This window comes from Aegilops tauschii, chromosome 1 (genome assembly GCF_002575655.3).
Source record: "Aegilops tauschii subsp. strangulata cultivar AL8/78 chromosome 1, Aet v6.0, whole genome shotgun sequence".
NCBI classification, from domain to species: domain Eukaryota; kingdom Viridiplantae; phylum Streptophyta; class Magnoliopsida; order Poales; family Poaceae; genus Aegilops; species Aegilops tauschii.
The window spans coordinates 468,433,795-468,458,238 of NC_053035.3; the positions used below are offsets into that span (position 1 = coordinate 468,433,795).

General features: G+C 43.9%; 4 protein-coding genes across 6 annotated transcripts; 3 read left to right on the forward strand and 1 right to left on the reverse strand.

Moving 5' to 3' along the window:
* Positions 1-2,317: 2,317 nt before the first annotated feature.
* Positions 2,318-6,075, forward strand: LOC109771432 (protein ACCELERATED CELL DEATH 6). 2 transcript variants are annotated; one of them, XM_020330117.4, is made up of 5 exons: positions 2,318-2,594; positions 3,474-3,691; positions 3,806-4,482; positions 4,693-5,225; positions 5,335-6,075. In XM_020330117.4, exons 3-5 carry the CDS (start codon positions 3,864-3,866, stop codon positions 5,932-5,934), a joined length of 1,752 nt encoding a protein of 583 aa, XP_020185706.1. In that variant the 5' UTR covers positions 2,318-2,594; positions 3,474-3,691; positions 3,806-3,863; the 3' UTR covers positions 5,935-6,075. The 2 variants fall into 2 exon arrangements, with proteins under 2 accessions (XP_020185706.1, XP_073357324.1); XM_073501223.1 differs by lacking the exon at positions 2,318-2,594 and having other exon boundaries at positions 3,474-3,686.
* On the forward strand, positions 5,679-11,404 carry LOC109771444 (putative disease resistance RPP13-like protein 1). The gene is made up of 5 exons (XM_020330144.4): positions 5,679-5,940; positions 6,573-6,823; positions 6,919-7,976; positions 8,452-11,080; positions 11,182-11,404. The coding sequence occupies exons 4-5, from the start codon at positions 8,463-8,465 to the stop codon at positions 11,201-11,203; spliced, it is 2,640 nt and encodes an 879-aa protein (XP_020185733.3). The 5' UTR covers positions 5,679-5,940; positions 6,573-6,823; positions 6,919-7,976; positions 8,452-8,462; the 3' UTR covers positions 11,204-11,404.
* A 3,734-nt stretch (positions 11,405-15,138) lies between these two features.
* Positions 15,139-16,986, forward strand: LOC109771440 (homeobox-leucine zipper protein HOX7). 2 transcript variants are annotated; one of them, XR_012187438.1, is made up of 5 exons: positions 15,139-15,433; positions 15,575-15,819; positions 15,920-15,999; positions 16,105-16,621; positions 16,794-16,986. XR_012187438.1 is itself a non-coding variant. In XM_020330140.4 (4 exons), exons 1-4 carry the CDS (start codon positions 15,184-15,186, stop codon positions 16,442-16,444), a joined length of 915 nt encoding a protein of 304 aa, XP_020185729.1. In that variant the 5' UTR covers positions 15,139-15,183; the 3' UTR covers positions 16,445-16,894. The 2 variants fall into 2 exon arrangements, 1 of the variants encoding a protein (XP_020185729.1); XM_020330140.4 differs by having other exon boundaries at positions 16,105-16,894.
* Positions 16,987-20,563: 3,577 nt separating this feature from the next.
* On the reverse strand, positions 20,564-23,438 carry LOC109771433 (lipid phosphate phosphatase 2). Its single transcript, XM_020330118.4, has 8 exons — positions 22,722-23,438; positions 22,283-22,596; positions 22,091-22,178; positions 21,861-21,970; positions 21,687-21,780; positions 21,335-21,523; positions 21,174-21,233; positions 20,564-20,956 (listed from the first exon to the last, which is right to left on the reverse strand). The coding sequence occupies exons 2-8, from the start codon at positions 22,529-22,531 to the stop codon at positions 20,769-20,771; spliced, it is 978 nt and encodes a 325-aa protein (XP_020185707.1). The 5' UTR covers positions 22,532-22,596; positions 22,722-23,438; the 3' UTR covers positions 20,564-20,768.
* Between the last annotated feature and the right edge of the window lie 1,006 nt (positions 23,439-24,444).

The window sequence follows — 24,444 nt, forward strand, 5'->3', positions numbered from 1 at the left end:
ACCGGGACCAAAGGGGCCAGACGAACCGGGACCAATTCCCCCACGAGGCCCGGCAGGCCCCTGGCCTCACGAACCGGGACCAATGCTAGCATTAGTCCCGGTTCGTGACTGAACCGGGACTAATGTGAATATTGCCCTGTGACCAAAGCCCTGTTTTCTACTAGTGTCTGCGAGATGTAGCATGAATGGTAGCACCGCTGTCCGGTATCCAAATCATCTCGTCACCATCCACAAGGTTGACGGTTTCATCAGAAACAACAGTAATCTTCTCCTCAACAGTGGAACCAAAACTGCCCTCATTTACTTCATGAACAAGCATGATGTCCTCTTCTACTGCAGTAACTCGGTTGCCCTCTGTGTCACTATCACTGTCAACTTGCTTCTGATCTTGCTTCTTCTTTTTCTTTTTTTTCTTTCTTCCACTTGTCACATTGCCACTTAATGTGGCCCTTCTGATGGCAGTGATGGCACTCGTAATCAACATACTTACTTTTTGATTTGCTCCTACCTCTTTCTGCCCCTTTACCTGGACCTCTGCTCTTACTTCTCCCCCTGGACTGAGTGACCAACACCTCTGAATGTGAGGAAGAACTAGCTTCAGCCACCTTTCTGGACTCTTCATTTAGTACCCTGGTTTTCACAAGATTCCAAGTGACAACTCCGTTAGGTGCTGAATTGCAAACCGTGACCTTAAAAGTCTCCCAGCTGTCCGGTAATGAGCCTAGTAGCAGCAAAGCTCTCACTTCATCTTCAAATGTTATTCCCATTGAAGAAAGCTGATTTATAATGCCTTGAAATGTATTCACATGATCTGCAATTAGAATGCCCTCTTTGTACCTCAAGCACATCAATTGTTTGATCAAGAACATCTTGTTTGTACCTTCTTTCCGGGCAAACAACTCTTCCAATTTCTGCCATATGGTGCGTGCATGTGTCTCATCAATGATATGGTTCAAAACATTGTCATCGACCCATTGCCGAATGAACCCACAAGCTTGGCGATGAAGTACCTTCCACTGACCTTCCTCAATGCCCTCCGGCATCTCAGTGGAGAACACTGGCTTCCAGTAATCTTTCACATACAACAAGTCCTCCATCTTGTCCTTCGATGCTTGATAATTTGTACCATTCAAGGATATCATCCTGCTGGTATTCACTTCCATCTTTCACCACAAGAAACTCAGCAATTTGCACAAGCAAACCAAGGCTCTGATGCCACTTTGTTGGGGCTGGACAGCAACAATGCGCTGCACAAATTCACCGACACGGCAAATATGCACACTACACAACCCCCTTCACTTGTGATGAACTTTGAGGACAGCTTCAACCAACAAGTAAGCAGCGGAATAATACAAACAACATGCACACGTGACACAGGATTTAACATGGAAAACCCACCTCAACTTGAGGAGTAAAAAACCACGGCTGTGGACCGACCTGTCCACGCAACTTCACTATGAGAATGATGAGTACAAAGTCTTCTCTAGAACCTCTAGAGAGATTTACAACACATTCTCCACGTTGCCAACCGGCAACAGCCATAAGAGGCAAGATTTCAGCAAAGCAGAGTTTACACAGCTTCTATACTCTTCAGTGTTTTGCAAACTGCTGAACCAAACAACATCAAATTTGGCAGACAAGTAGACACATGAGTTCTTGACACCCCCTCCAATTTCAGCTCAATTGGACATCATTTGCCTACCCAAATCGTTCGTCTCCCAAAACTACTCTGTTCTGAAACTGCAGCAGTCAGAGCTGACAAAACCACTCTCAAATCTGATGCTCCACTGACCCAATCCTCAAACCAACTAACCAAATCGAAGTACTCAAAGTAAGCAACGAGCTCACCAAGTTTGGGGTCAATCCAAGCACGTTTGAGCCTCCAAGCACCAGCTTGAACACTGTCTAGTCAGATGCAGCAAATCTAGACAGAACTTCTGCTTCTTCTTCTTCCTCTCTCTTTCAGGTTGTGTTTTCTCTTGTGTGCTCTCTCTCTCTCTCACTCTCACGAATGGCAGCCACACACCAGCAGGGGTGGAGTGGGGTTTTCTCCTTGCCTCACTTCCCTTAGAAGCGCTCTCAACCGTTGAATGCAGCGAAGATCAACGGCTGACATGTGTTGGACTTATGGGCTGATGTTGGGCTGCCAACACACCTCCATGTGGAGAGACTTAGCCCAAATAAGGTTCATCGGGCACATTAGGGAATTTGAGGAATTTCACGTGAAGGGCTCGGTCTAATTCAGTCAAACATGTACAAAGGGCAATATGGTCACTGACTTTGGATATATATCAAGCATATACCATCAAGTACATTTGAAAGGATTGTTTTTAGGGGGGAAAGGGCAAATAACTAAAGTTCAAAGTAAGATGTGGAAAAAAATCAAATTCAATGTAAAAAGTGGCAAATTGTCAAAGTGCAAAGTAATAAGTGGCAAATAATCAAATCTCCCTTCTTTTCTCGCCCCTCCCGAACAGAGCACTCTATCCACACTTTGCTTCTCTCCTCACGGCCACGAACAAGGCAGCAGTTGCGGCGGCTACAATTTGGATCGGCGGCGGCGCGTTTGAGCAAGCGGCGGCGACGCGGTCGAGGTGCAGCCGCTTTCTCCTCTCCTTCTCCCTTTCCTCTCTCGGTCCCGAAGCTCTGCCCACGTGAGCAAGGGCGGCTAGGAGATGGCGAGCTCGGCGGCGGGGAATGGCGGCGCGTGCTTTGCTTAATTATAGACTGGAGATAACATTCTTCAGGGTAGTATGTTTGCATCTGGCTGTGCCATGAGATAGCAACACCGGCTTCGGTCTGGTGCTCATCTTTTAATGATCTGCTAATGTATGGCTTGCCTTGTATGATGTAGTTTCAGACACTTTTTTTTTTGTCAGACTACAGTGTATGCATTTGGTTGTGCGCATGGATATGTTTGGACCATGGAGTTACAATCCAATACATTTTTCGTATGGTGTTGTTGAGATATTACATGATACATATTTTTTTGTGTAATTATTAGTTGATTGAAAAAACAGAACTCAAATTACAAGTATAGGGGGGAAATCTTGCCATTTCATGGCAAAGAGGTCATCACAGCAAAGGTATTCGTCTCTAACCAAACATAAATTTGGCTACCCTTAAGACCTTAACCACCTCTCAATTTAGAACCAAACACGAGGATGGGGATATCCCCAACCACACATGGCTAGGGATATCCTCAGCCAAACCAAACCAAATGCCCCCTGAGTGCTAGGATGACGACCGCGTTTGCGGAGTCATCATCAGATCAAAGGTGCAGTCGCATGGCTGATCAAATGTCATGCTCCATGGAACATTAGTTTAGTGGGATGTTCTCTTCATCTTCCGACTACTTAATTACTATTCTGGCATTAGTTCAGCGGGCTTCCAAATTTTGTCTAATTTTGCAGAACTGGACAGCCTGTCTTGTATTAATTTTTTAGGGTAACTGTACTGCCTCCTACTCGCAGATTCTTCATGCCGATTGATCTTCACATGTGCGCGCATTTATGGTCAGCGAATATAAAGAGGCTTATTGGTTGTTTTTCATCAACTGGTTGGTTGCTTCTGCTTGTCTGTCCACTATATGTATAGATATCCCACTGGAAGAGAATTAGTAAACAGCACGAAGCTAGCTAGCATTTCTCTTCTCCTGTGGAGTACTCCAGTCCCTTTCCTTTGAGGTCAGGTGAGTCCCTTTCCTTTGAGGTTGGATAATTTTGCGGAACTTTCGGAGTAGAATTAATGGAGCTCGGTTAATTTAGCAGATTTTCTATTTGCTCTTTTTTTTCCTCCTCCACAGTTAAATCAAGATATGGATGGCAGACAATACATCAGCAGCTAGTTAAATCAAGATATGGATGACAGACAATACATCAGCAGCTAGTTCATCGGAAGGAGGACACGAAGAGCCACAGATGGACCGACGACTCCTGAAAGCAGCCGCATCTGGTGATTCCACATCAATGGAGGAGATGGCTTCGCAAGATCAAAGCATTCTTCTTGGAAAAACTCTGCAAGGGAACACCTGCCTCCACATATCCTCCATCCATGGTCACCAGGTGTTTTGCACGGATGTGGTGGCACTGGAGGAATCACTCCTTGCCACTGTAAATTTGGATGGGGAGACGCCTCTTCTCACTGCCATTACACGTGGCTGGGTCTCATTGACTTCTGTCTTACTCCGATGCTACCGCTCACTGCGGTTGAGTGAGGCAATCTTGCAACAAGACACGCATGGATGCAATGCACTGCACCATGCCATTCGCAGCGGCCACAGGGAGCTTGCGCTGGAGTTGATAGCAGCAGAGCCTGACCTGTCGAAGCATGTGACCAAGTTCAATGACTCACCCATGTACATCGCGGCAAAGAGAAATTTTACAGATGTTTTTGAGGAACTCTTGAATGTTCCAGATTCTAGTCATGCGGGACGGTGTGACAACAATGCTTTGCATGCTGCAGCTACAAACGGGAATGGAGGTGAGACCTAGGTGCGCAGCATAGATTACAGTAATATAGTGTAGTATTTACATCAAAGCGGCCATGGGATTGAAAATTTAGGATCATCTACAGCATATTTGATGTTATGGTTCCTCGGCTTTTGCATCTACAGTATCAGTTGTGCGCCAAAGGCAATCATCGTTCCTCGGCCCATCATTGACTAATTCATGCCTCTTGACTATTTTTCAGACATTGCTACAAAAATTATGAGGATGCGACCTGAAATGGCCAGAGCAGCTAACAAGTACGGCAATACACCAGCAAGATTGGTTGTCCTTTATAACAAGGTTGACATGCTACGAGTATTGCTAGAACATGATTGTTCTTTAGGGTATGAAATGAGCACAAAAGGTTTTCCCCTGCTTCATGCTGCCGCATATCGAGGTCATATTGATGTTGCTGGAGAGATTCTTAAACATTGTCCTGATGCTCCTTATTGTCAAGTAGATAACCAGGATGGTTGGACACTCCTACATACAACTATAACTAACAATCATGCAGAGTTCACCGAATTTATCCTGAGGACACCGCAGCTTCGCAAAGTCATTAACATGCAAGACAACCAAGGAAAAACCCCTCTACATTATGCAGTCCAAAGTTGCAATCCTAAAATAGTCGCTGCCTTACTGTCTCACGAGGATATAGATGTAACAATGATCGACAACAATGGTGATCCAGCAACTTGGGAACTGTGGAAGGTCATACAGAATGCCAAAACTTACGTATGTTATCTTTTAATTCATGTAGAATGAATTGTGCATGCTTATGGTATAAGGTCATTTGTACCCAGAATGAGGTCATTTGTACCTTCCCTTTTATTAATTCATGCAGAATGAAGTGTGCATGCTTATGCTAAAAGCGAATCCTCAACATACTGGATCTATTTATAATCTTCATCGGAAAGCCAAGCAAGAGGCGACTAATGCATCAAGGAAGGATGCAAAATCACTAACTCAAATATACACGACCAACACTTCGTTAGTAGCAATCCTCATTACGACAATCGCCTTTGCTGCCGCTTTCACCCTACCTGGAGGATACAGCAATGGCGCGGGAAGCGAAGGACTTCCCGTCATGTCTCGCAAGGTTGCATTTCAGGCATTCTTGATCTCTGACACCTTAGCAATGTGCTCTTCATTTGCTGTCGCCTTCATATGCATCATGGCAAGGTGGGAGGATTACGAGTTCTTGGTTTACTATAGATCATTTACTAAGAAGCTCATGTGGTTTGCATATGTGGCAACTACCACAGCCTTTTCAACTGGTTTATATACGGTGTTGCCCCCACATCTCCACTGGTTGGCCATTGCAATTTGCATTACAGTAGCTTTGTTGCCCATTCTCACGAAGCTGCTGGGCGAATGGCCTGTCTTGAGTCTTAGATTTCGTCTGGGAAAAACTTTCAACTCTGATCTCCTTGACATTGTGTGACCTCAGGTATTTGTCTTCTGGTCCTTGTAACATTTTGTAATCTATCTGTAGTTGACACTGTTTGGCTACTCATATAGAATTGTTCACTCATCATGAAAAAATGTTGTGCTATTATTCTTGTATTCAGCTCAAATTTTGGGACAGAATGTGGTCATGTTATTCTTGTATTCCACTTAAACTAAATGCAGTGATCCGGTCTCTAGAGATAATTCATGCCATCTGCAATGGCAGTCGCCATGGGTTATCAGCATCTGAAAGACGAGAGAGTTGTCATGAAACCATAAAAAAAGATGCTAAAAGCACCACAGAAAAGTATATTATATATGAAGAATTCAGGTACTGTTGAGCACTAGTAAGATTGCACGTGCAATGAATGTATCGACTGATGCACAAAAAAGCAGTCTGTTTATAACAAATACCGATGTGTACAAATAATTGGTAAGCCAAATAATAATTTATTTGCAAATTGCTTGCAAGCAGAAGCACAATATTAGCTTGTAAAACAGCAATCCTTATAGATATATCACGGCAAAGTATGACCTGTACATTTTAAAGCACAATATGTAATCATTACACCATGGATAACATGTAAGGACCACAAAATCACTAAATTTTACACTTTTATTACAACAAATCAGGAGCCATGAATACTAATGATAGCAGAGGACATCGTGTAATAAGTTGAAGCAACTTGTGCCACCAGTTCACCCGGATCAAGGACTTAGCGTTGGCTCTCATCTCCTTGGATACAACATATGGGACGGCGGGCAGATCACCCGGCAGTGCTGTCTGATGGCAATCCGAGGTATCTGTTGCTCCTTGGTTCTCAGTTTCTGGGTCAAGATTGTGATGATGAAACGCATGAGGCCACAGCCCTGAAACAGAACAGGTATCATTTCATTTCAGTTATACTACTGCCTCTGTTCTGAAATAAGTGATGTGGCTTTAATCTGAACTAAAACCATGCCACTTATTTCCGAACAGAGTTTGCTAAAAGGGCTTCATTTGAAACACCTGACACCGGCAGAACAAAGAGCAATGGTATTATGTACTGCTGAATTACACTATGTATCAACTGAATTGCTAGTAACACCTGACACCGTTGATCCTGAATTACATTATGTATCAAACTGTATCATGTATGCACTAGAAATTCAGGATCAACTACCGTGTTGGCTAGCAGGATGTGGGAAGAAGTGCAGGTAGCAGAACAAAGCAGCCACCAGCACTGTACGGATACACCCACACGACACGATCGACACTTTGTCAGCGCAATCTTCAGGAGATACAACTACTGTGCTTGTCTTTTCGAAAGAAACAACAACTACTGTACTTGTAAATTGTAAGTACAAACTCCATTGTAGACTTAACTGAATGAATGAAAGCCTGTATGTGATGACCTCAAATAATGCAGTGGCTCTGAGGTGTGCCCTGGACCTCTCAAGAATTCTTGTAGCCAAACAAATACTGGTGTCTAGGCTTCTGCAGCATATGCATCTCGCTGCGTGGATCGGTCATCTGTGTTCTTGAGTGCAGCCAAATCGGCGGCGTTCGTTTCACCTTGTTAAGCATTCGATCCCCTTGGCCTTGATCATCGAAAGGAATCGAGCTTGGCGTTTTTGCCCATTTCTGTTGCTACTGGAGTGGCATTCTTTTGCTACTCTTACTGGTGTTTCAGTAACTAAAGAAAACAGTTTGTCAGTACTCAGCTTGCTTTGTATTCAATTCATTTGTCTTAGTGACCGTGTCCAGCTTGGAAAAAAAATAGGATATGCAACAAGGAGCAGCTAGCATGACAAACTTAAGATACGATGATATCTAGAATCATATATGCATGGCATCTCACTTCATTGTTGTCGCAGGCAGACAAAGCTGTGAGGCCGGGCGAGACCATGGTTGGTTTCTCCGCCTAGAATTGGCTTTTTCTAAGACATTGTTAAGCTCCCTTTCCTTCACACCCATCAAAGATTTATCACCTCTTCCTGCTGCTGCTGCACATTTGACGGTGAATCGCTCGTTGACGGCAAGCAGCACTGGTCCAGGTGAGCCCTCAACCTTGCTTTCTTCTATGGTTTCATTTCTCCTTCCGCTTTCCACATACCCCTTTGTTTTTTTCCATGTTTTGTTCAAAACAGAACCCAGTAATCTATTGTAGCTCTGAAATCAAAGATAAAATATCGCATGCATAAATCATAATCAAACTGAGTTTCATATGTGAATAAATCTCACTTGAATATCCCAGTGTATATTTTACGTACGTACGTGATTTCTGGTCAGGGCGTTAACACTTAACAGTTGCAAAGAAATATTTAAACTTTATCAGCTAATTCTCACTTCATGACATTTCTCTACTTTATCCGTTGGAACTAACTTCATTAGGATTTTTGGTGGAAACATATCTTGAGAAAATAATCACTACAATAGTTGGCTTGTTGTATACAAATAGTCAGCTTGTTATATAATCTGACTAGAAAAATTACTTCCTAAATGCTAATTGCATCGACTGCTTGCTCGCAGGACGGATATAAATGTCTATTCCAGTCAGCATGAGCTTATCCGCTGTTGGGGTTGTTGGTGCCGTCAACGAATGTGTCACTTTGTTTCAATGGGCCAAATCTGCCATTCCCTCTCTTTACTCCCGATGGAGTGGCTCACAGGAGCAAATTCTCCAGGACCATGTGTTGCAGTTGGAGAGTGGCCTACAACGCCTCAGGGATACCCTTCCTGCAATGTACGACCTCGTTAATAAAGCAGAGTGGAGAAGCCACGAACATGTTGTGGCCAAGCTCCTTCCTAATCTCAAGGATGCAGTGGCTGAGGCCGAGGACCTTCTTGATGAGTTTGGATGGTACGAGAAGAAGGTACAAGTGGAGGGCAATGCAAGCCAATCTTCTTTCATTGACTTCTTTCATACTGCCGTACAAGGCAGCTTCAACAAACTGAATGATGTCCAATTGAGGTTGAACCATCTTTCAAGTCAGCTGGAGAATATGGGGCTCCGTGGAGTTACACGATGCTTTGACAAAATAGTCAGGCCGGAGACCACATCTTTTCCAAATGAAACAAAAATATTTGGTCGTGACAAGGAACTAAAGCGCTTACTGGGATTTCTCAATGTACCTGCAATTTCAAAACGCAAGAGGGCAACTAGTTTGGCAAGCACATCAGCAAGCAATCATGTTGGTAATCAATCGAGAATATTGGGTCTTCATGTTTTGCCAATTGTTGGAATTGGTGGTGTTGGGAAGACTACCTTGGCCCAACATATTTGTAGTCATCGACGAGTGAAATCTCACTTTGACATGATAATTTGGATTTGCGTCTCAGATGACTTTGATGTGAAGAGGTTAACTAAAGAGGTAATACAATCATGTACTAGAAATGAGGCAAAAACTGATAATTTGGATTCTCTTCAACGTGATCTCTCTAACCATGTGAACAATAAGAGGTTATTGATAGTCCTCGATGACATGTGGGATGATGCCTTGAAGGAAAATGGGCAGTGTTGGAAGAGGTTTTGTGCACCTTTTAGAAGTGCCCAACATGGAAGTGTGATGTTGGTCACGACTAGATGTCCAAATGTTACCGAGGGGGTGCGCACAATGGAGCCCATTATAGTTGAAGGTCTGAAGGACGACGTCTTTTGGAATTTCTTCAAATTGTGTGCGTTTGGATCTGAGGGTTCTAATAACGATCCTGAGTTAGAGAGCATTGGTAGAAGTATACTTGCTAAACTAAAGGGTTCACCTCTGGCCGCCAAAACTCTAGGACGCATGTTAAGCATGGACCTTCAAGCATCACATTGGAATTCTATACTCGAGAGTGAACTGTGGGAGTTGAAACAAGAGGAGACTGACATTTTGCCTGCACTTCGGTTGAGCTACATGTACTTACCACTCTACCTGAAGCAATGCTTTGCATTTTGTGCTGTGTACCCTAAAGATTACAGATTTCATAAGGCACGCTTAGCTGAAATTTGGGTGGCAGAAGGTTTTGTGGATCCTCGGTGTGGTGTTCCAATTCAAGATATTGGTTGCCAGTATTTTGAAGACCTTGTAAAACGATCCTTCTTTCAAATAATTAGTAGTAGATATGTAATCCATGACTTGCTACACGACATGGCACAAATGGTTTCAAAGCAGGACTGCTGCATCTTAAGAAATAGGAGTGACTTGGATAAAGTTCCCCAGAATGTTCGTCATCTCTACGTACTCCCTAGCAGTGAGTTTGATGATTCCAGCTTGTTAAAGCTATGCAATTACACAAAGTTGCGTACCCTAATTTGCAAGAAGGATTTAAAGAGAAAAACAGGCTTTGTAATGGGCGAATGGTGTACTAAACTTCTGTGTATGCGCGTGATTTCTTGTGACTCCACAAATGAGTTACCAGATAATATTGGCAATTGGAAGCATCTTCGGTACCTTGAAATCAACAAAGCTCGCCCTCTGAAGAAAATCCCTTCAACTTTTTGTTGGCTTTATCATCTTCAAATTTTATATGCCAAGAATTGCAGGCTAGAATGCTTGCCCGATGACTTTGGTAAACTGATTAGTTTGCAGAAGTTTGAATCAGTTGGATTAACATATTATGATGGGTGTCGCATGTATCTTGGTCCAGATAACAAGTGGAGAAAGATTACGTTAATGAAGAATCTGAACCAATTCCGTGGGCACTTGGAGCTTATTGATGTGCACTTGCTAAGTAAAGATCATGCCGCAGAACTAAACCTGAAGAATAAGAAATATCTTGATGAGTTGAAACTGAATATGCGGGAGGATCGTCCCACAGGTTTCCCTGAGTCTGATATTGAGTTTGATATCGACAACAATGATGTCGAAGTGCTTGAAGTTCTACAGCCTCCTATCAGTCTCAAGTCTTTGTTCCTCCAAAACTATGACGATAGCTGGCTCCCAAGTTGGTTTCAACCACATAACCTACCAAGATTAACATCACTTACTGTTGTACATTGTTTTCAACTCGAGAGCATATCACCTCCTGCATCACTTGAGAAATTGGTGATCAATGATTGTCCAAACCTAGTTTCAATTGGTGGAGCAAAGGCACTTGCAAGAATAAAGACCGTCGAGATATCCATGTGTCCAAAGTTAAAGGAAGCGGAGCAGATCAATACAATATCCCACCTAAGGTATTTACCTAACACTCAGTTCCTGTCCAGCTTTACTACCCTTTTGTTCGAAATTCCCAATAGTCCCAAATTGCTTTACTGATCATTTTTTGTTCTTCAAGGGACTGGAGGCACCGGAGATAAATAGCTAGATTACCTGGAAAATGAGGACAACATGACTTCGTGCCTTTGCCTCATCGTCTATATGTCTGTCTGTGGCTGATTAGTGATTTCTGCCCTTGAGTTTCATACCATCAACAATTTCTCATATTTGTACTGATAACTATCAGTTCCCAGTTTGCACCATCGTAGCAAACTCGTTGTAATCTATGAAACGACAGAGAATCGCAATCGTGTTTTGGTTCATCTTAACTCTGCAACATGTTCACCTTCCATTGATGAGCACCGCATCTGCCTGTTTGTGATATTTCCCCTTCTCCTGTAGTTTTCGTTCTTAGCTCTGTGGTTTGTGCTTGTGATGTCTTTCTTCTTTGGCTTCTCCTTCCTCTCAGGTTTCAGAAGTAAAAAAGCATTAGCTAGTTTGCTATAGCAGTTTGCAGGGGCCAGAATTGGACTCCTCTGATGATTATTCCCAACCGCCTCAAAGTTAAACTAAATGCCCTTTCGTAGCCCGTATGTCTGGCAGAAGGCTACACTTCCAGATGCGGTGTACAAACTGTGGGATTTGGGAGTAAATCAGGATCAGTTTGTAAAATGAGCAGGCAGCTCAGCCTTTCTCAAAAGGAATTTATTGCGGTGTGCAGCAGAGTAAAAGGCAGTGTACTTCTGCTCACCAGTATATGCATGTGATGCTGATTGTTGGTGCTGATGATGATGCTTGGGTGACTTGAGAGCCTGAACTAGCTAGAGAAGCCTGCTTATTTTTCGAGACTGGGGTTTATGAAGGGAAATAGATACAACACTTTTCAAGGCTAGGTACAGAATGTCCATTAAGGGCCTTGTTTCATTTTTCATGTATCCTGGGCTAGTCGTCAGTAGAGCTTTCTTCTTGTTTTTCTGTTGTTTACCTCTTTGGGACTAGCCCGCCCTCTGCTTTAGGTTTCATTCTACTTCTTTGTTTTCCTTGTACATTTATGTTTGAAAAATAATAAAAATATATGCATTAGAGTCGTGTTTTTCCGGTCAAAAAAACTTATGGAGATTTATTGCCTTCATTCGTTCACTCTACCTTTTGATTTATGAATAATGTTTCATGCTTTTGCGGTAGCTGTACTTTGCTCCAATACATAATAAAATATCACAGGGTAGATGTCACCAACTTTCTCCTAATGATTCGTTGAATGATCCTTTTCTTACCGATAAATTGCTGTAATTAGGAAGCTTGTTTCATAATATGAACACGGAAGGTTTCTAGCACACAACGATGTGCCATCAAATCATTTATATTCTGATCCGTAGCTGTTTTCATACCCCCAAATGCAGTTTTATAACACTTTGCTATCAGAAATTTACTTAACGGCAGCAAATTATATTATCAGGAACTTCTCAACAAAAATTTAAAACCTAAAGATCCATTGACGTGCCCGGATTTGGAAAAGTAAGTACTATTCCAGGGTTTAGTGCTGTTGCTTCAGTCCGTGATTCCTTAAAAAGCAAGCTATTGGTTACCGAGTTATAGATGATATATTAGTTGACTTCTGTTGTCAGACAATATTTTAAATTAGTTAACCGTAACAAGGATTTATTAAAGCTTATATTCCACAAAGACATTATTTTGCATAAAACTCATCCGCCCTTTCAACTGAGTCAAAGTGTTCCCCAAAATCAAACAGTCGTATCGTGTCTATCTGCAAAGAAATCTAATCAGTTTTGTAATTAAATATTCGGTGAGAACAAAAGGGTGACCTCAGCTCATTCACTTTTCCTGTACATTATTAGTTTCAAATCTACAAGTTGTCAAGAGGCAGTTTGCCCTTTGTATATATGTACCTTTGGCCATGCCGAACAGCCTTCCCTGTACTTTATCCTCCCAAATATATTGTCAAGCAATATTTTACACATATTACTGGTCTAGTTGTCAAAGTAGGCTATGGCTGAAATTTTAGTGAAAGCAATGTGTAGGTGTATGTTAAGTTCTGCAAGAGAAAGTCCTCAACTTTTCTGTTGCAACTACGACCAAGAACCGTTCGTTGTCTGTGTAATCGCTGATCCTTGTCACTGGAAACTCGCACGCCCATAGATAGGAAATGAGAGTTCGTGTGCATATGGGCTGCTTGATCATCATGATCCAGAATCTTGTCTGACTGGAGTCAAAACTGGAAGATTCAGGCCCACGCTCAATATAATAATACTTATGCACGGGGGCAAATTCAAAGTCTTGTAGCCATTTTGATTAGACACTTCAGATGGAAATGGTTGCACTTCCGCACAAAACCCTGGCAAGGTCTCTCTTTGCAGATTAATGAGATTGAAAGGGATGCAGCTTCTGATCTTCACCTTGGAAGCAGTTCTAATCTTGCACGTGTGCCTCTGCAGCTCCCCATCTACTACTCCCTCCGTTCCTAAATAGTTGTCTTTCTAGAGGTTTCAAATGGTGACATGGTGACTACATACGGAACAAAATCAGTGAATCTACACTCTAAAATATGTCTATATACATTCGTATGTAGTGACCATTTGAAATCTCTAGAAAGACAAATATTTAGGAACGGAGGGAGTACAATATGTACCTGTCAAGTTAGGAATTCGACAAAGGGCGGATTTTATTAGCTCAAAATGGAGCATCAAGAGGATACAAACACAAGAAGCACACACACGGCCTCTGCATAGTAGGATGCACACAGCCAATAAGGATGGTCGCAGAATTCTTGGTAAACGATTCACCCGATGACCGCCTTGCAAGGTGTAATCTGCGACGCAATATAAAAATCAATGATGACTGCAAACACAACTTCTTCTCGTGTGTATGTGTGTGGGGGTTGGGGGGGGGGGGTGTCACCAGAGCACCTTGTTTCATCGCCCTCAGGTTGTAGGCGGTTGGAGTTTGCTTGTATCCTGTACTAACTTGTGTGTTCTCCTGCATGTCCTCAAAAAAATAAAATTCCCAGTCTCTCATCCAAGCCACTCTAGAACATCTGCTACACAATTGGACTTGCTACCTAGTGTAGTGGTTCTTACAACTTCTGAAAAAGTGCTTTGTTACGTGTTGTCCATACATTAGACTCCAGATTGTCACATCATGGGCTACTTATTTGTGGAGTATCTAGACAACCTCAGCTTGAAGATGATCGCAGCTCAGATTTTGACATTTGGACATCACGGTACCAACTACTCCTATTTCCATAGGCAGCCGTAGCAGTCAGTGTGATAGATTCAGTGAGCATTCTGCCTTGCTGTACGGATTTGGTTAACAGTAAGAATTGTCTTACCGATAAGCTTATCATTTCTTAAGGAGAGATAACTTTCCAAGCAATCTTTTGACAAAGCATATTCTGTATTATTTATGCAACGCACAATTATTGATCAAATTAATGATAATCCTCTATTAGTTGAATAAATTATTTGGCTTTCAACCATGCCTTTTCTTGGAAGGGCAAAACTGGTAATTTTGTTAAGAAAAGACAAAGTGTTTTAGATTTCTATTGCACTAGTTGCATAAATTATTTGGTTTTCAACCCTGCCTTTTCTTGGAATGACAAGAATGGTTGTTGCCTTAAGAAAAGAAAATGTCTTATAGCTTCCTAATGTGTGGGAGAAATGCAAAATGATAACTCATAATAGCTCGTAATAATGCTCCTCTGAGAATCTCCTATTTTTTAATGTCAAAATGATAGTTTTGTGGACCTCGGTTGAAATATGAAAATCTCCAGTTAACCCTCTCTATAAGAGTAGTTCCAAAGTTCAAATAGATTGCACACTTATCCTACCATGATAAAAAAAATATTGGAATAGCAGGAGAGATGATATAATATTGGAGGTTGATGGGACAAGCATTATATAATAATAATAATGCAAACGTGTTCTTTGATACTTAATCATGTTTGAGTTTATTTTGTCAAAACTGATGATTACTTACTTGATTGGCCGACCACCACTATATATGTGGTACTTGCTATTTGTTTCCTCTTTGCCTCATCACTCCAAGACCCCTCCCTTTCCTTGACATGGAGCTTGAGCTTAGTCTAGGCGATCTTCCCACTCCAGTGAAGGCCAACACCATGCCTGCGCCGGCGACATGCCAAGGAGAAGACCACGACGACCTTGCGCTAGGGCTACGAGTAACGGCTACCGAAAGAGCTGGCCAAGAAAACCAGAGAACAAGCATAGAAACTGCGGAGGGAGAAGATAGCGATGAAGCATGCCCCGAACTGCCTGTCAGAGCAAGCCCTTTTCGCCAAGCCTCTGCACAAACAGGTAAGTTAAAGAGAATCCTGCAGAACAAGCTGTTGAATTTGATCGGTTCCCATCCCAGTAGGTCCATCCATATGTTGCTATGTGCTCGTAGCTTCTGTCTGTAAAATTCTTTGTATGCTGATGAGTCATTTTTCTGTACAGCGAGTGCGAATTCACGCGGGTTTGATGTGAACGCTGCTGTTCCGGTGGATGGGAGAGCATCGACAGCGAGGTCTTTGTCACCGCCGTCCATGCATATGGAGGTTCCTGTGACACAGGGAGTTGATGAGGAAGCTTCAGAGGATGAAGACAATGGAGGTGCAAGGGTGAGGAAGAAACTGAGGCTGTCCAAGGAACAATCTGCGTTTCTGGAGGGTAGCTTCAAAGAGCACAGCACGCTAACCCTGGTATGCTATGCACCCTATATTGTTCTGCCTCCGTATTTTTTCTAATCGATCAAAATAAGTGGATGATATAGCTGGATTCATTCGGCATATATATATCCAGGAGCAGAAGAGCTGTTTAGCCAACCGGCTGAGCCTTCGACCACGCCAAGTTGAGGTCTGGTTCCAAAACAGAAGAGCCAGGTATGTAACAAAATTTATACGCCAGTAGTTTTCCCCTTTTGAGTTTTGATGTCATCATTTTCCAGATCAGAAGAGCGACGAAATCTAACATCATATTTATCGCAGGACGAAGCTGAAGCAGATGGAGGCGGACTGCGAGCGCCTGAAGCGCTGCTGCGACGCGCTGGCACGGGAGAACCGTAAGCTCCAACGGGAGGTGGCGGAGCTGCGCGCCTCCCGTGCCCCGTATCCGCTCTACAATCTGAATCACCACCTGCCTGGGTTCGGCGCGGCGCTCCCATCGTGCTCATCATGTGACGCCACCACCCGTTCCACCGTCTCCACCGTGTCATCTCCAGGACCGTCGCCGATGTCCACCTTGTTTCCCGGCAGGCCTCACTTTGGCCCCTTCACCGTCACCCACCCGGTGCCCCCCCTCCGCCGCCAGCCGTCGGCGACATTGTGACGTGGCTGGCTAGCCTGGCCGGCCCGTTCATGTTGCCTAAGTTATGTAAATAGCCTCTTGTGTTTTTGTCACCAGTGATGTACATACATACATACGTAGAAAGGAGTCAAAAACCATGTGTACATCTACTTTGTAAACTCTACAGTTTAGCCATTTTTATAACGGTAGATGAGCTGAGCTCGCTTATACTCCCTCCGTCCCTAAATATTTGTTTTTTTAGATATTTCAAATGGGCTACCACATACGGATGTATATAGACATATCTTAGAGTGTAGATTCACTCATTTTGCTCCGTATGTAGTCACTTGTTGAAATCTCTATAAAGACAAATATTTAGGAACGGAGGGAGTAGTAGGTGTGGAATTTGCTATTACGTGGCTGACTTTGGAAAGTTGTTTTGGCTTTGTGTAAAAAATATAATCGATCGATGATGTGGTTTGCAGAGTGTCATCCTGGCAATTGTCGGCAGATCTCTAATTTCCATTTGTGTACCAGTCACAGTGCGGCACATGCCATTTCCTGGTTAAACATTAACTGTGACCTAATGACTCTGCGTGCTGGCTGAAAAGGACAATGAAATTGGTGATGCGGACCTCTGCAAATTACAATCATTGAGGCTGCATCACTGTCATCACATATGCGTATGTGTAGGAGAATTCGCCAGTTATGAAACTTGTCTTGGTGGTTGCGTGATTGCCGGCAAAAAGAAACGAGAGGGAGCATGCAACGTGTAGCAACACTGGCCAAATAATCAAACTGCTGTATGGAATTCTGGGTTCCGGACGCCGTCAGCATCAAGTTGGATATGCGCCGCACACCTGTCACCTAAGTGTACACAACGTTAAAATTATGTCGATTGTCTATATAGGGATATATATAGTTTGGACTTGGAATATGCAGAGGGTTAGGTGTTTGGGACGAACATATGAAACTCAGAACTATTATATAAATGCGCCGTCGCATGGCCAAAAGAGACTAAACGAAGCTGTTGGCTAGACAGGAGATCATGAAGGGGATGGTCCGGGCGCCTGTGCCAAGGGTGTCCGGACAGGCCATGGGGCATTGAGATGTGTCTGATGGCCATGACCAACTTGTCATCGATCCGTATTATGTGATTTAGTTCATGGAAATGAGCGCCTATAGTCATGCTCCAGGGGTATAGCCATGTTGACATATTTGGTTAACATATCATCTCCCCGTTCTTAGAAAAAACATATCATCTCTCTCATCTACTTTTAGTAATGATCTATTTGCATCTTTTGTAACACACTTTTCCATGTCAAGCATCGTAAGAGACACAGAAAGTTCACAGGGCCAGGTCTGGCTTACACCTGTTGAAGCGGACGACCAGCTACAACACTAGAGTAGCATATATTCACACTCGAAGCTTTGATTGGGTGCTCACATGTCGACGACGACGTTGACACGTGTGTGCGCTCGCTGTCGCAAACGATCCATCCAACGTCGACGCAAACACTTACGTGATCTGAAATCTGAACATCCAATCAATGAGTAGTGGATGTTTTGCAGAAAATTATTGAAGACTTTGCTTCCAGAGGTTTGCCACAACACCCTACTCTGAACAGCATGCCTTGTCCGGTGCTCCAGTATGCAAATGACACCCTGGTTGTATTGAAAGGAGAATCTTTTTTTGAAGGGTATTGAAAGGAGAATTTAACGAAGCCAGGCTTCTGAAGGAGGTTTTGGATGCTTTTGCAAACACCAAGGGGCTGCCCATCAATATTGATGATACTGATATAGTTGCCATATCTCAAGTGTCAACAGATCAAGTAAACAATTCTGAGTTTTAAGAGATCAAGTAAAAAACAATTCTACCCATAAGCAATGATGATGCTGTGGTTAGCTTTACATAACTAGAAATGTGACGTCTTTTAGATCTACTAAATCACCATTGTGTTCATCTTCCTGGCCCACATCCTTCACTTGCAGTTTGTTCATATATATATTTATGAAGGATAAGTGTTGCATCAGTAGCTTTCAGGAAACATCAAAGCAATCCAAAACCTCCTTGGAACTGAGATAGATATAGGGGATCAGGTAATACATAACCAGATGGAGTCTCAAGGAGCCTATGGAACATTCTCCGCGGCGAGGCTAAACCAGAAATATTTTTCTTGAGTTTGCCCCTAAGCAAGGCTTAACCATATAAAGTTGTTCTTTCTCTAGCTCGAGGTCAGACCTTCCTTTGTATCCCATGGCGGAAACCTACAGCCATTCATGTCTGGTATGTCTCCATAATCGAGCAATTCATGTCTGGGTTATGCTTTGGTTTCCAGTTTGTTGTTGCTCTCAACTGATAGTACTTACGCTCTGTTCCAGTTTGATTTAAACTGCCAAAACGTCTTATATTTAGGAACGGAGGTTGTACTACTTGAGAAATTGTTTTTCTGTACTGTGATAGTCAGAGGGATTATCTCAGTCTTATAGCTCTGAACTAATGGTACTCTAGCAATTATTGCTCCTGCTACCTCAGTACTCCCTCCATCCCATAATGTAAGACGTTGTTTTGACACTACACTAGTGTCAAAAAAGAGGGAGTACCTTAGTACTTCACACATTTTCTAATATACGCACTGTTTGTACTCACATATAAGATTCATTGGCCTGAATTAGTGAATTGGTTATTCTTGATTGCTCTGAATTGTTATTGTTTTATGACCTTCTAAAGGTGCCGTTCCAAGCTCCATTCAACGCTAAATGTTCACAAATAAACCAACAGTTACAGTTTTATTTTGCTTCCAAAGTGGGCTAGCCTATTTTGTAGTGGTCCAAAATAAATAAGTAGACCAATACGCCAAAATGTTACAAACAGATTTGGTCCTTGAATCTGTCTGTCATCATCCTATTTGCAATGCACCTGTTGTGGTAAAACCTGTAGGTAGCCGTACTGCCATGATTTTGTCCAAAATTGTCATCTTTGAATATATTGGTCATCGTTTTATGGTATATGGAGAATGATGTTCTCTGATTTGCAAAGTTAAATTCATAAAAGGAGTCACATTCATATTATAGAATATTAGTTTAGCTTTAGCACATGGATGTCATTCTTTTTGTACCATATGTGGTGCAAATTAGATGTCGGTGATCCGAACTGTCTCCTACGGGAGCATTTCATTTTACTTTAGATGGGAAACGATTAAGTCTGGAAAGGCATAAGTACATGTAAACAAGGATGAGGCGTTTAGTTTTTTTGAGTTCCCAGTTGTAACTGGTCAGCAGATCGAATTGTGGCCATTGTCAGGTGACGATCGTGTCTTCCTTTTTTCGTAAGACGATGATTTTCTTCAACTTCATTGTTTCATCATCCACTCTGATGGTGTAATGTTCCGTCACCCTATTTGTGATAGGTCACATTACTCAAGGTAGACCAAGCCTCTGTGCGATCTAAATTTGTTCCGCAACCGCTTTATAAACCCATTTTTGATTCTGACTTGCTACTGTCTGAGAAAAGAGTGGTCATTACTCAACTTCAAGTCTGTAAATACACTACTGCCCTATATTTACATTTCTTCTCTTTATGTGCATATCAGTCCTTTGTTCTGTCTGCAACAGGTTACTGCCAATTATGAAGATACCCAGGAGAAAAACTACTCAAAGAGGGCTTTATTTAATCTTTTCGCTTACATTCGAGGATTTTTACAGTAATGCCTTTAGACCATATATAAATATTCTTTTTCATTGGCCAAATGCTCAAATATGTGTACATGTATCGTTTTGTCAAACTTTGACAACCATAGCTCAAACATGTGGACCCCACCAGTCATAAAAGCCCGTCAAAACGCAGCAGTGACCAGACCATGCCCCTAAATCAGTCGGGTTTTTTTTAAATCCACAATATCAGTGGCTATGTGATTTTTTTTAGGGTGGCTATGTGTTGTATTTGCCGCAAAAATGTTTTTTTATTTACTCATCATATCCCCTCAATTGGTTCCATAAGCTTTTTCGAAAAGATATGACCACTATTTGACTCCCTCTTCGTTCCCTTTTGGGGCAGCTTGTCAATTCCTAACATGTTACGTTATGTACAAAATACTTATTTTATTTTGGTGCAAGTGATAGCAAAAGTATATACTGCATTTGCATGAACAGAAAATGCACTTGTTTAGGACTAGATCAATGGATTGATTCTGAAAACTCAAGGACTAGAACTAATTCGGTCCAACCACGAACGAAATCGCGCAATTTTATTTGTCTTTACAAGAAACATATACAGAACAAGAGTTCTACTAGTACCTACCTACCTACAAGGTTGATGTCTCTCATGGTGCGTGCCTGCCCCCATCCCCATGGTGGTCGTCTTCAGTTACCAGGCTCTGCCGCTGCCAGCCTCCATGTTATCCAACGCTCGGCCATTGGTTCTCATCTCCATGGAGGCAACATATTGTACCATGGACAGATCATGCGGCGGCACCGACTGATGGGTATCTGTTGTTCCTTGGTTCTCAGTTTCCGGGTTCGGATTGTGGTGCCGGAATGCATGAGGCCACAGCCCTGAAACAGAACAGGTAACATTCCACTTCAGTTATACTGTAGTTGCGAAAAAGGGCTTCATTTATGTACATCCGACAATGGCGGAAACAAAGAGCAGTGGCATTATGTATGCACTAACAATCCAGAACAAATGTACTCATGTGGATGTGGTGGTTGCTTTATATATAAAGCGGGGCGAAAATCTATTTCGTTAATCCAGGATAAATTGTAAATGTACCGTGTTTGCTAGCCGGATGCGGGAAGAACTGCAGATAGCAGAACGAAGCAACTACCAGCCCTGCAGAGATACACCCACATGATCAGCGGTCTGTCAGTGCGATCTTCAAGAGATGGAGACACTACTGAACTTATAACGGCTCTGATGGAGTTGGAACGTACCAAGGATTCCACCGGCAAACACATCCTGCCAGTGGTGCCAGTAGTCTGCGACCCGTGACACGCCGACCATCGCAGCGAAGAGCAGCGGCAGGATCACGATGCAGAGCTTGGCAATGTGTCCGCCCCGGTCAAACACCCTGATCTTGCCGGCAAGGTACCACGACAGGAAGCCCAGCCCGGCAAAGGACCCTGCATTCCATACCAGATGTACACGAGGAAACTATCAGATCGAACTGGTTTTTTTTTTTTTTGCCAAGGGGGAAGTGATTTAGAAAGATAACCAGTTCGTGCTACAGTACAACTCAAACAAGTTCAGATGGTCTTCAGAATTGCAGATGGTGGCCAAGCTTACATGAAGTGTGGCCACTGGGGAAGCTCTTGTGCCCTTCTTTGATGACTTTTGCGTCTCCGTGGCATATGACTTGTCGCGTGACCGCCTTGTAGTTCTGAAAAGGCAATTGGATTCAGCATGGCAAATGTTGAAGAAATGGAAAGCTCTGAAGAAGCAATTAGGAAGAGAGCTCACCGGCACCCCGTCAGGAAAGCAGCGATAGTAGAAGTTGGGGCGAGGCCGGCCGACGCCGTCCTTGATGGCGTCGGTGAGGACGCCGGTGATGAGCACGGAGAACAGCAGGCCTGCAAATTTCCCCACACATCTTTCAGAACTGATGACAAGAGCGGTGTTCTGACTAAACTGACGCAGTTGCAGGCTGCTGCAGCACAACAATTAATGGTAGCACCGCAAGGATAACCTGCCTAGTATGGCGTGGTGCAGGTCGTAGGCATTCTTCTTCTTGACATAGATGGCGGCGAAGATGAGCATCGGCAGGATGACGGCGTATATCTGCATCCGTCCACCGCCGTCGCCGGCGAGCAAGGTCCGGTCAATGGAGGAAAAAGAAGAAATTTTGCAGATAAGGCAGGGAGTCAGGTGGATGGGGAACCTACCGGGACGGCCCAGACGGGGATGGTGTTGGGCTTCATGGGGTAGCGGAGGTCGTCCATCATGAACTCGGCGACGAAGCGGTGGAAGGGCGTGATGAGGTTGAGCACGACCTCGATGGCGGCGAGGAGGAGCAGCACGATCCAGTCGTACATGTGCCGCCGCGCCATCTTGGCCCCGTGGGTCCGGAGGTACGGGGGCGGCACCCCCAGCTGGATGGGCGCCGCCGCCGCTCCCGGTCCCGGTGGCGGCATCTTGGTCTCCGGCGCGGGCAGGAGGGGCGATTCGATGGATTCGCCGGGCGGATCCCCTGGCGAGCCTGCGTTTTCCATCCGAGATTAGCGCTAGGGGAGTGGGACTGGATTCGTGGACAGGGCATGTGCAGCGAGACAGACGGAGACCGCAAGTGCGTAGATGACAGGTGCAGTGACGACAGGTACTCACGGGAGGGCGAACGAAGCGCGGAGGTTCCTCCTGCCGGAGCCGGCGGTCCGAAGTCGACGGCGGCTTCAGGGGCGAGCACCACCACCGCCTCCTCCTCCTCCTGCTGCTGCTCCTTCGCTGCAGGGGAAGCGGCCGCGAGCTGAACGGCGGCGAGCACGGGGTGGCACCAGGCTCGATGTCCTGCCTGCCTCGGTGCCTCCTCTATTTCTTTGAATCTCTGTGTTCCTCCGCCCGCCCTCTGGGCTGGGGCTCCGGTCGGGTGCGGCGGCTACGGATGCTGGACGCCCGCCGCCGTCGATTGGGGAGTTGGAAAGGGGTCTGTTTCTGGAATTGATTCCGACGGTGCTTCGTCGCGTCTTCTCCGTGTGCCGGAGACGGGTGGCCAACTGGGAGCGGCTGACAAGGGGGAGGTGTATGCTAGGCCAGGCGGCGGCTATAGCCCGCCCGCCCGTGAAGAATGGTTCAGGTTGTTGCTGGAATGGAGCGCGCCGTTGGGGACCGGCCGCTGCTGCACCTTGACTTCCGCCCCTCGTGAGCTGTGGCGACGGCTGTTTCGCCGGTGGTTCGCCGGCCAGGTGCGACCCGTCAACGTAAAGGATACAATATCTTCTTGCTGGAGATCAATGCTTCCGTTGTCTGGGATTTATTATGCGTCGACAGACGCTTCAAAGCCAAGTACTCCGGCCGGTGAATGATCAACACAAGTAGAGGGTCGACACGCCGCCTAGAAAAAGCCAAGACAATATAAAATACCATATACTCCCTCCGCCCCAAAATAAACGTCTCAATTTTATACTAACCTTAATACAAAGTTGAGACACTTATACTGTGTGACTGAGCGGGAATAAATTTATATATAATCGAAAGTGTTGAAAATACGTCAACCCGGTCAACCTACTGGTTTTGACAGATTTATACAACACGCTTTGCTTTTCAACAACACGGTAGTTGCTTTTGAAGAGAGTATTCATCTCAACGAGTCCCTTCGGGATTTAGTTTAAAAGGTCTCATGACGATAGTAAACATGTAAATGCAAGGAAACATCATGTGGGGTCCTGCTTTTTTTTCGAAAAGAAAGTCTCAATTTATTAGTTTGTGCTACAAAAGCATGTTCATACTAGAGACTTGCTTTTCATGGTAGAAAGTTGCTTTTCAACAAGACTTGTTGGAACATGCTCATGTGGGATCTGGTGTTGAGGATCTCAATATCTCATTGGAAGGAACACATCGGTGAGAATGGATTTTGATTTGGATGCTCTATATATAAACAATGTGTTTTTAAGGTGTACTCCCATCCGTTGCTAAATATAAGCATTTTTAGAGATTCCAATACAAACTATATACGAAGCAAAATAAATGAATCTACACTCTAAAATGCGTCTATATACTATACGGGTCAGTTTGGATTGCTTCCACGGGTCGACGCACCTGGCCTGGCATGTGCCTGAAATCTGCCTGATGGTTGTTTGGCTGATGCCTAACAAAAAAAAGGTGCCTGGCATGGCCTTCCCATTAGCCTGATCTAGTTAAAAAATACCAATAAAATATAGTATCTAGCTCAGGCAGGCTGATCAACCAAAGCCGAGGCAAGAAAGGACGGATCAGCCACAAAAATGGGAAGCACCTGAAGATGGATGGGTTAAGATCAATTCTGATGGTGCGGTTAATAAAGGAGAGAGTAAGGCTGGTGGTGGAGCGGTGCTTCGGGACCATAATGGGGCAT

What these genes read in the sequence shown, in the direction of transcription:
- LOC109771432 (XM_020330117.4), top strand. Translation starts at nt 3,864, where the DNA reads ATGACAGACAATACATCAGCAGCTAGTTCATCGGAAGGAGGACACGAA. An exon ending in AGCTACAAACGGGAATGGAG is followed by an intron (nt 4,483 to 4,692) that starts GTGAGACCTAGG and finishes ACTATTTTTCAG; the next exon opens with ACATTGCTACAAAAATTATG. An exon ending in TACAGAATGCCAAAACTTAC is followed by an intron (nt 5,226 to 5,334) that starts GTATGTTATCTT and finishes TAATTCATGCAG; the next exon opens with AATGAAGTGTGCATGCTTAT.
- LOC109771444 (XM_020330144.4), top strand. Translation starts at nt 8,463, where the DNA reads ATGTCTATTCCAGTCAGCATGAGCTTATCCGCTGTTGGGGTTGTTGGT. An exon ending in AATACAATATCCCACCTAAG is followed by an intron (nt 11,081 to 11,181) that starts GTATTTACCTAA and finishes TTGTTCTTCAAG; the next exon opens with GGACTGGAGGCACCGGAGAT.
- LOC109771440 (XM_020330140.4), top strand. Translation starts at nt 15,184, where the DNA reads ATGGAGCTTGAGCTTAGTCTAGGCGATCTTCCCACTCCAGTGAAGGCC. An exon ending in CCAAGCCTCTGCACAAACAG is followed by an intron (nt 15,434 to 15,574) that starts GTAAGTTAAAGA and finishes TTTTCTGTACAG; the next exon opens with CGAGTGCGAATTCACGCGGG. An exon ending in TTCCAAAACAGAAGAGCCAG is followed by an intron (nt 16,000 to 16,104) that starts GTATGTAACAAA and finishes TATTTATCGCAG; the next exon opens with GACGAAGCTGAAGCAGATGG.
- LOC109771433 (XM_020330118.4), bottom strand. Translation starts at nt 22,531, where the DNA reads ATGCCGCCACCGGGACCGGGAGCGGCGGCGGCGCCCATCCAGCTGGGG. An exon ending in TCCCCGTCTGGGCCGTCCCG is followed by an intron (nt 22,179 to 22,282) that starts GTAGGTTCCCCA and finishes GGACGGATGCAG; the next exon opens with ATATACGCCGTCATCCTGCC. An exon ending in GCATCCGGCTAGCAAACACG is followed by an intron (nt 20,957 to 21,173) that starts GTACATTTACAA and finishes GTTCTGTTTCAG; the next exon opens with GGCTGTGGCCTCATGCATTC.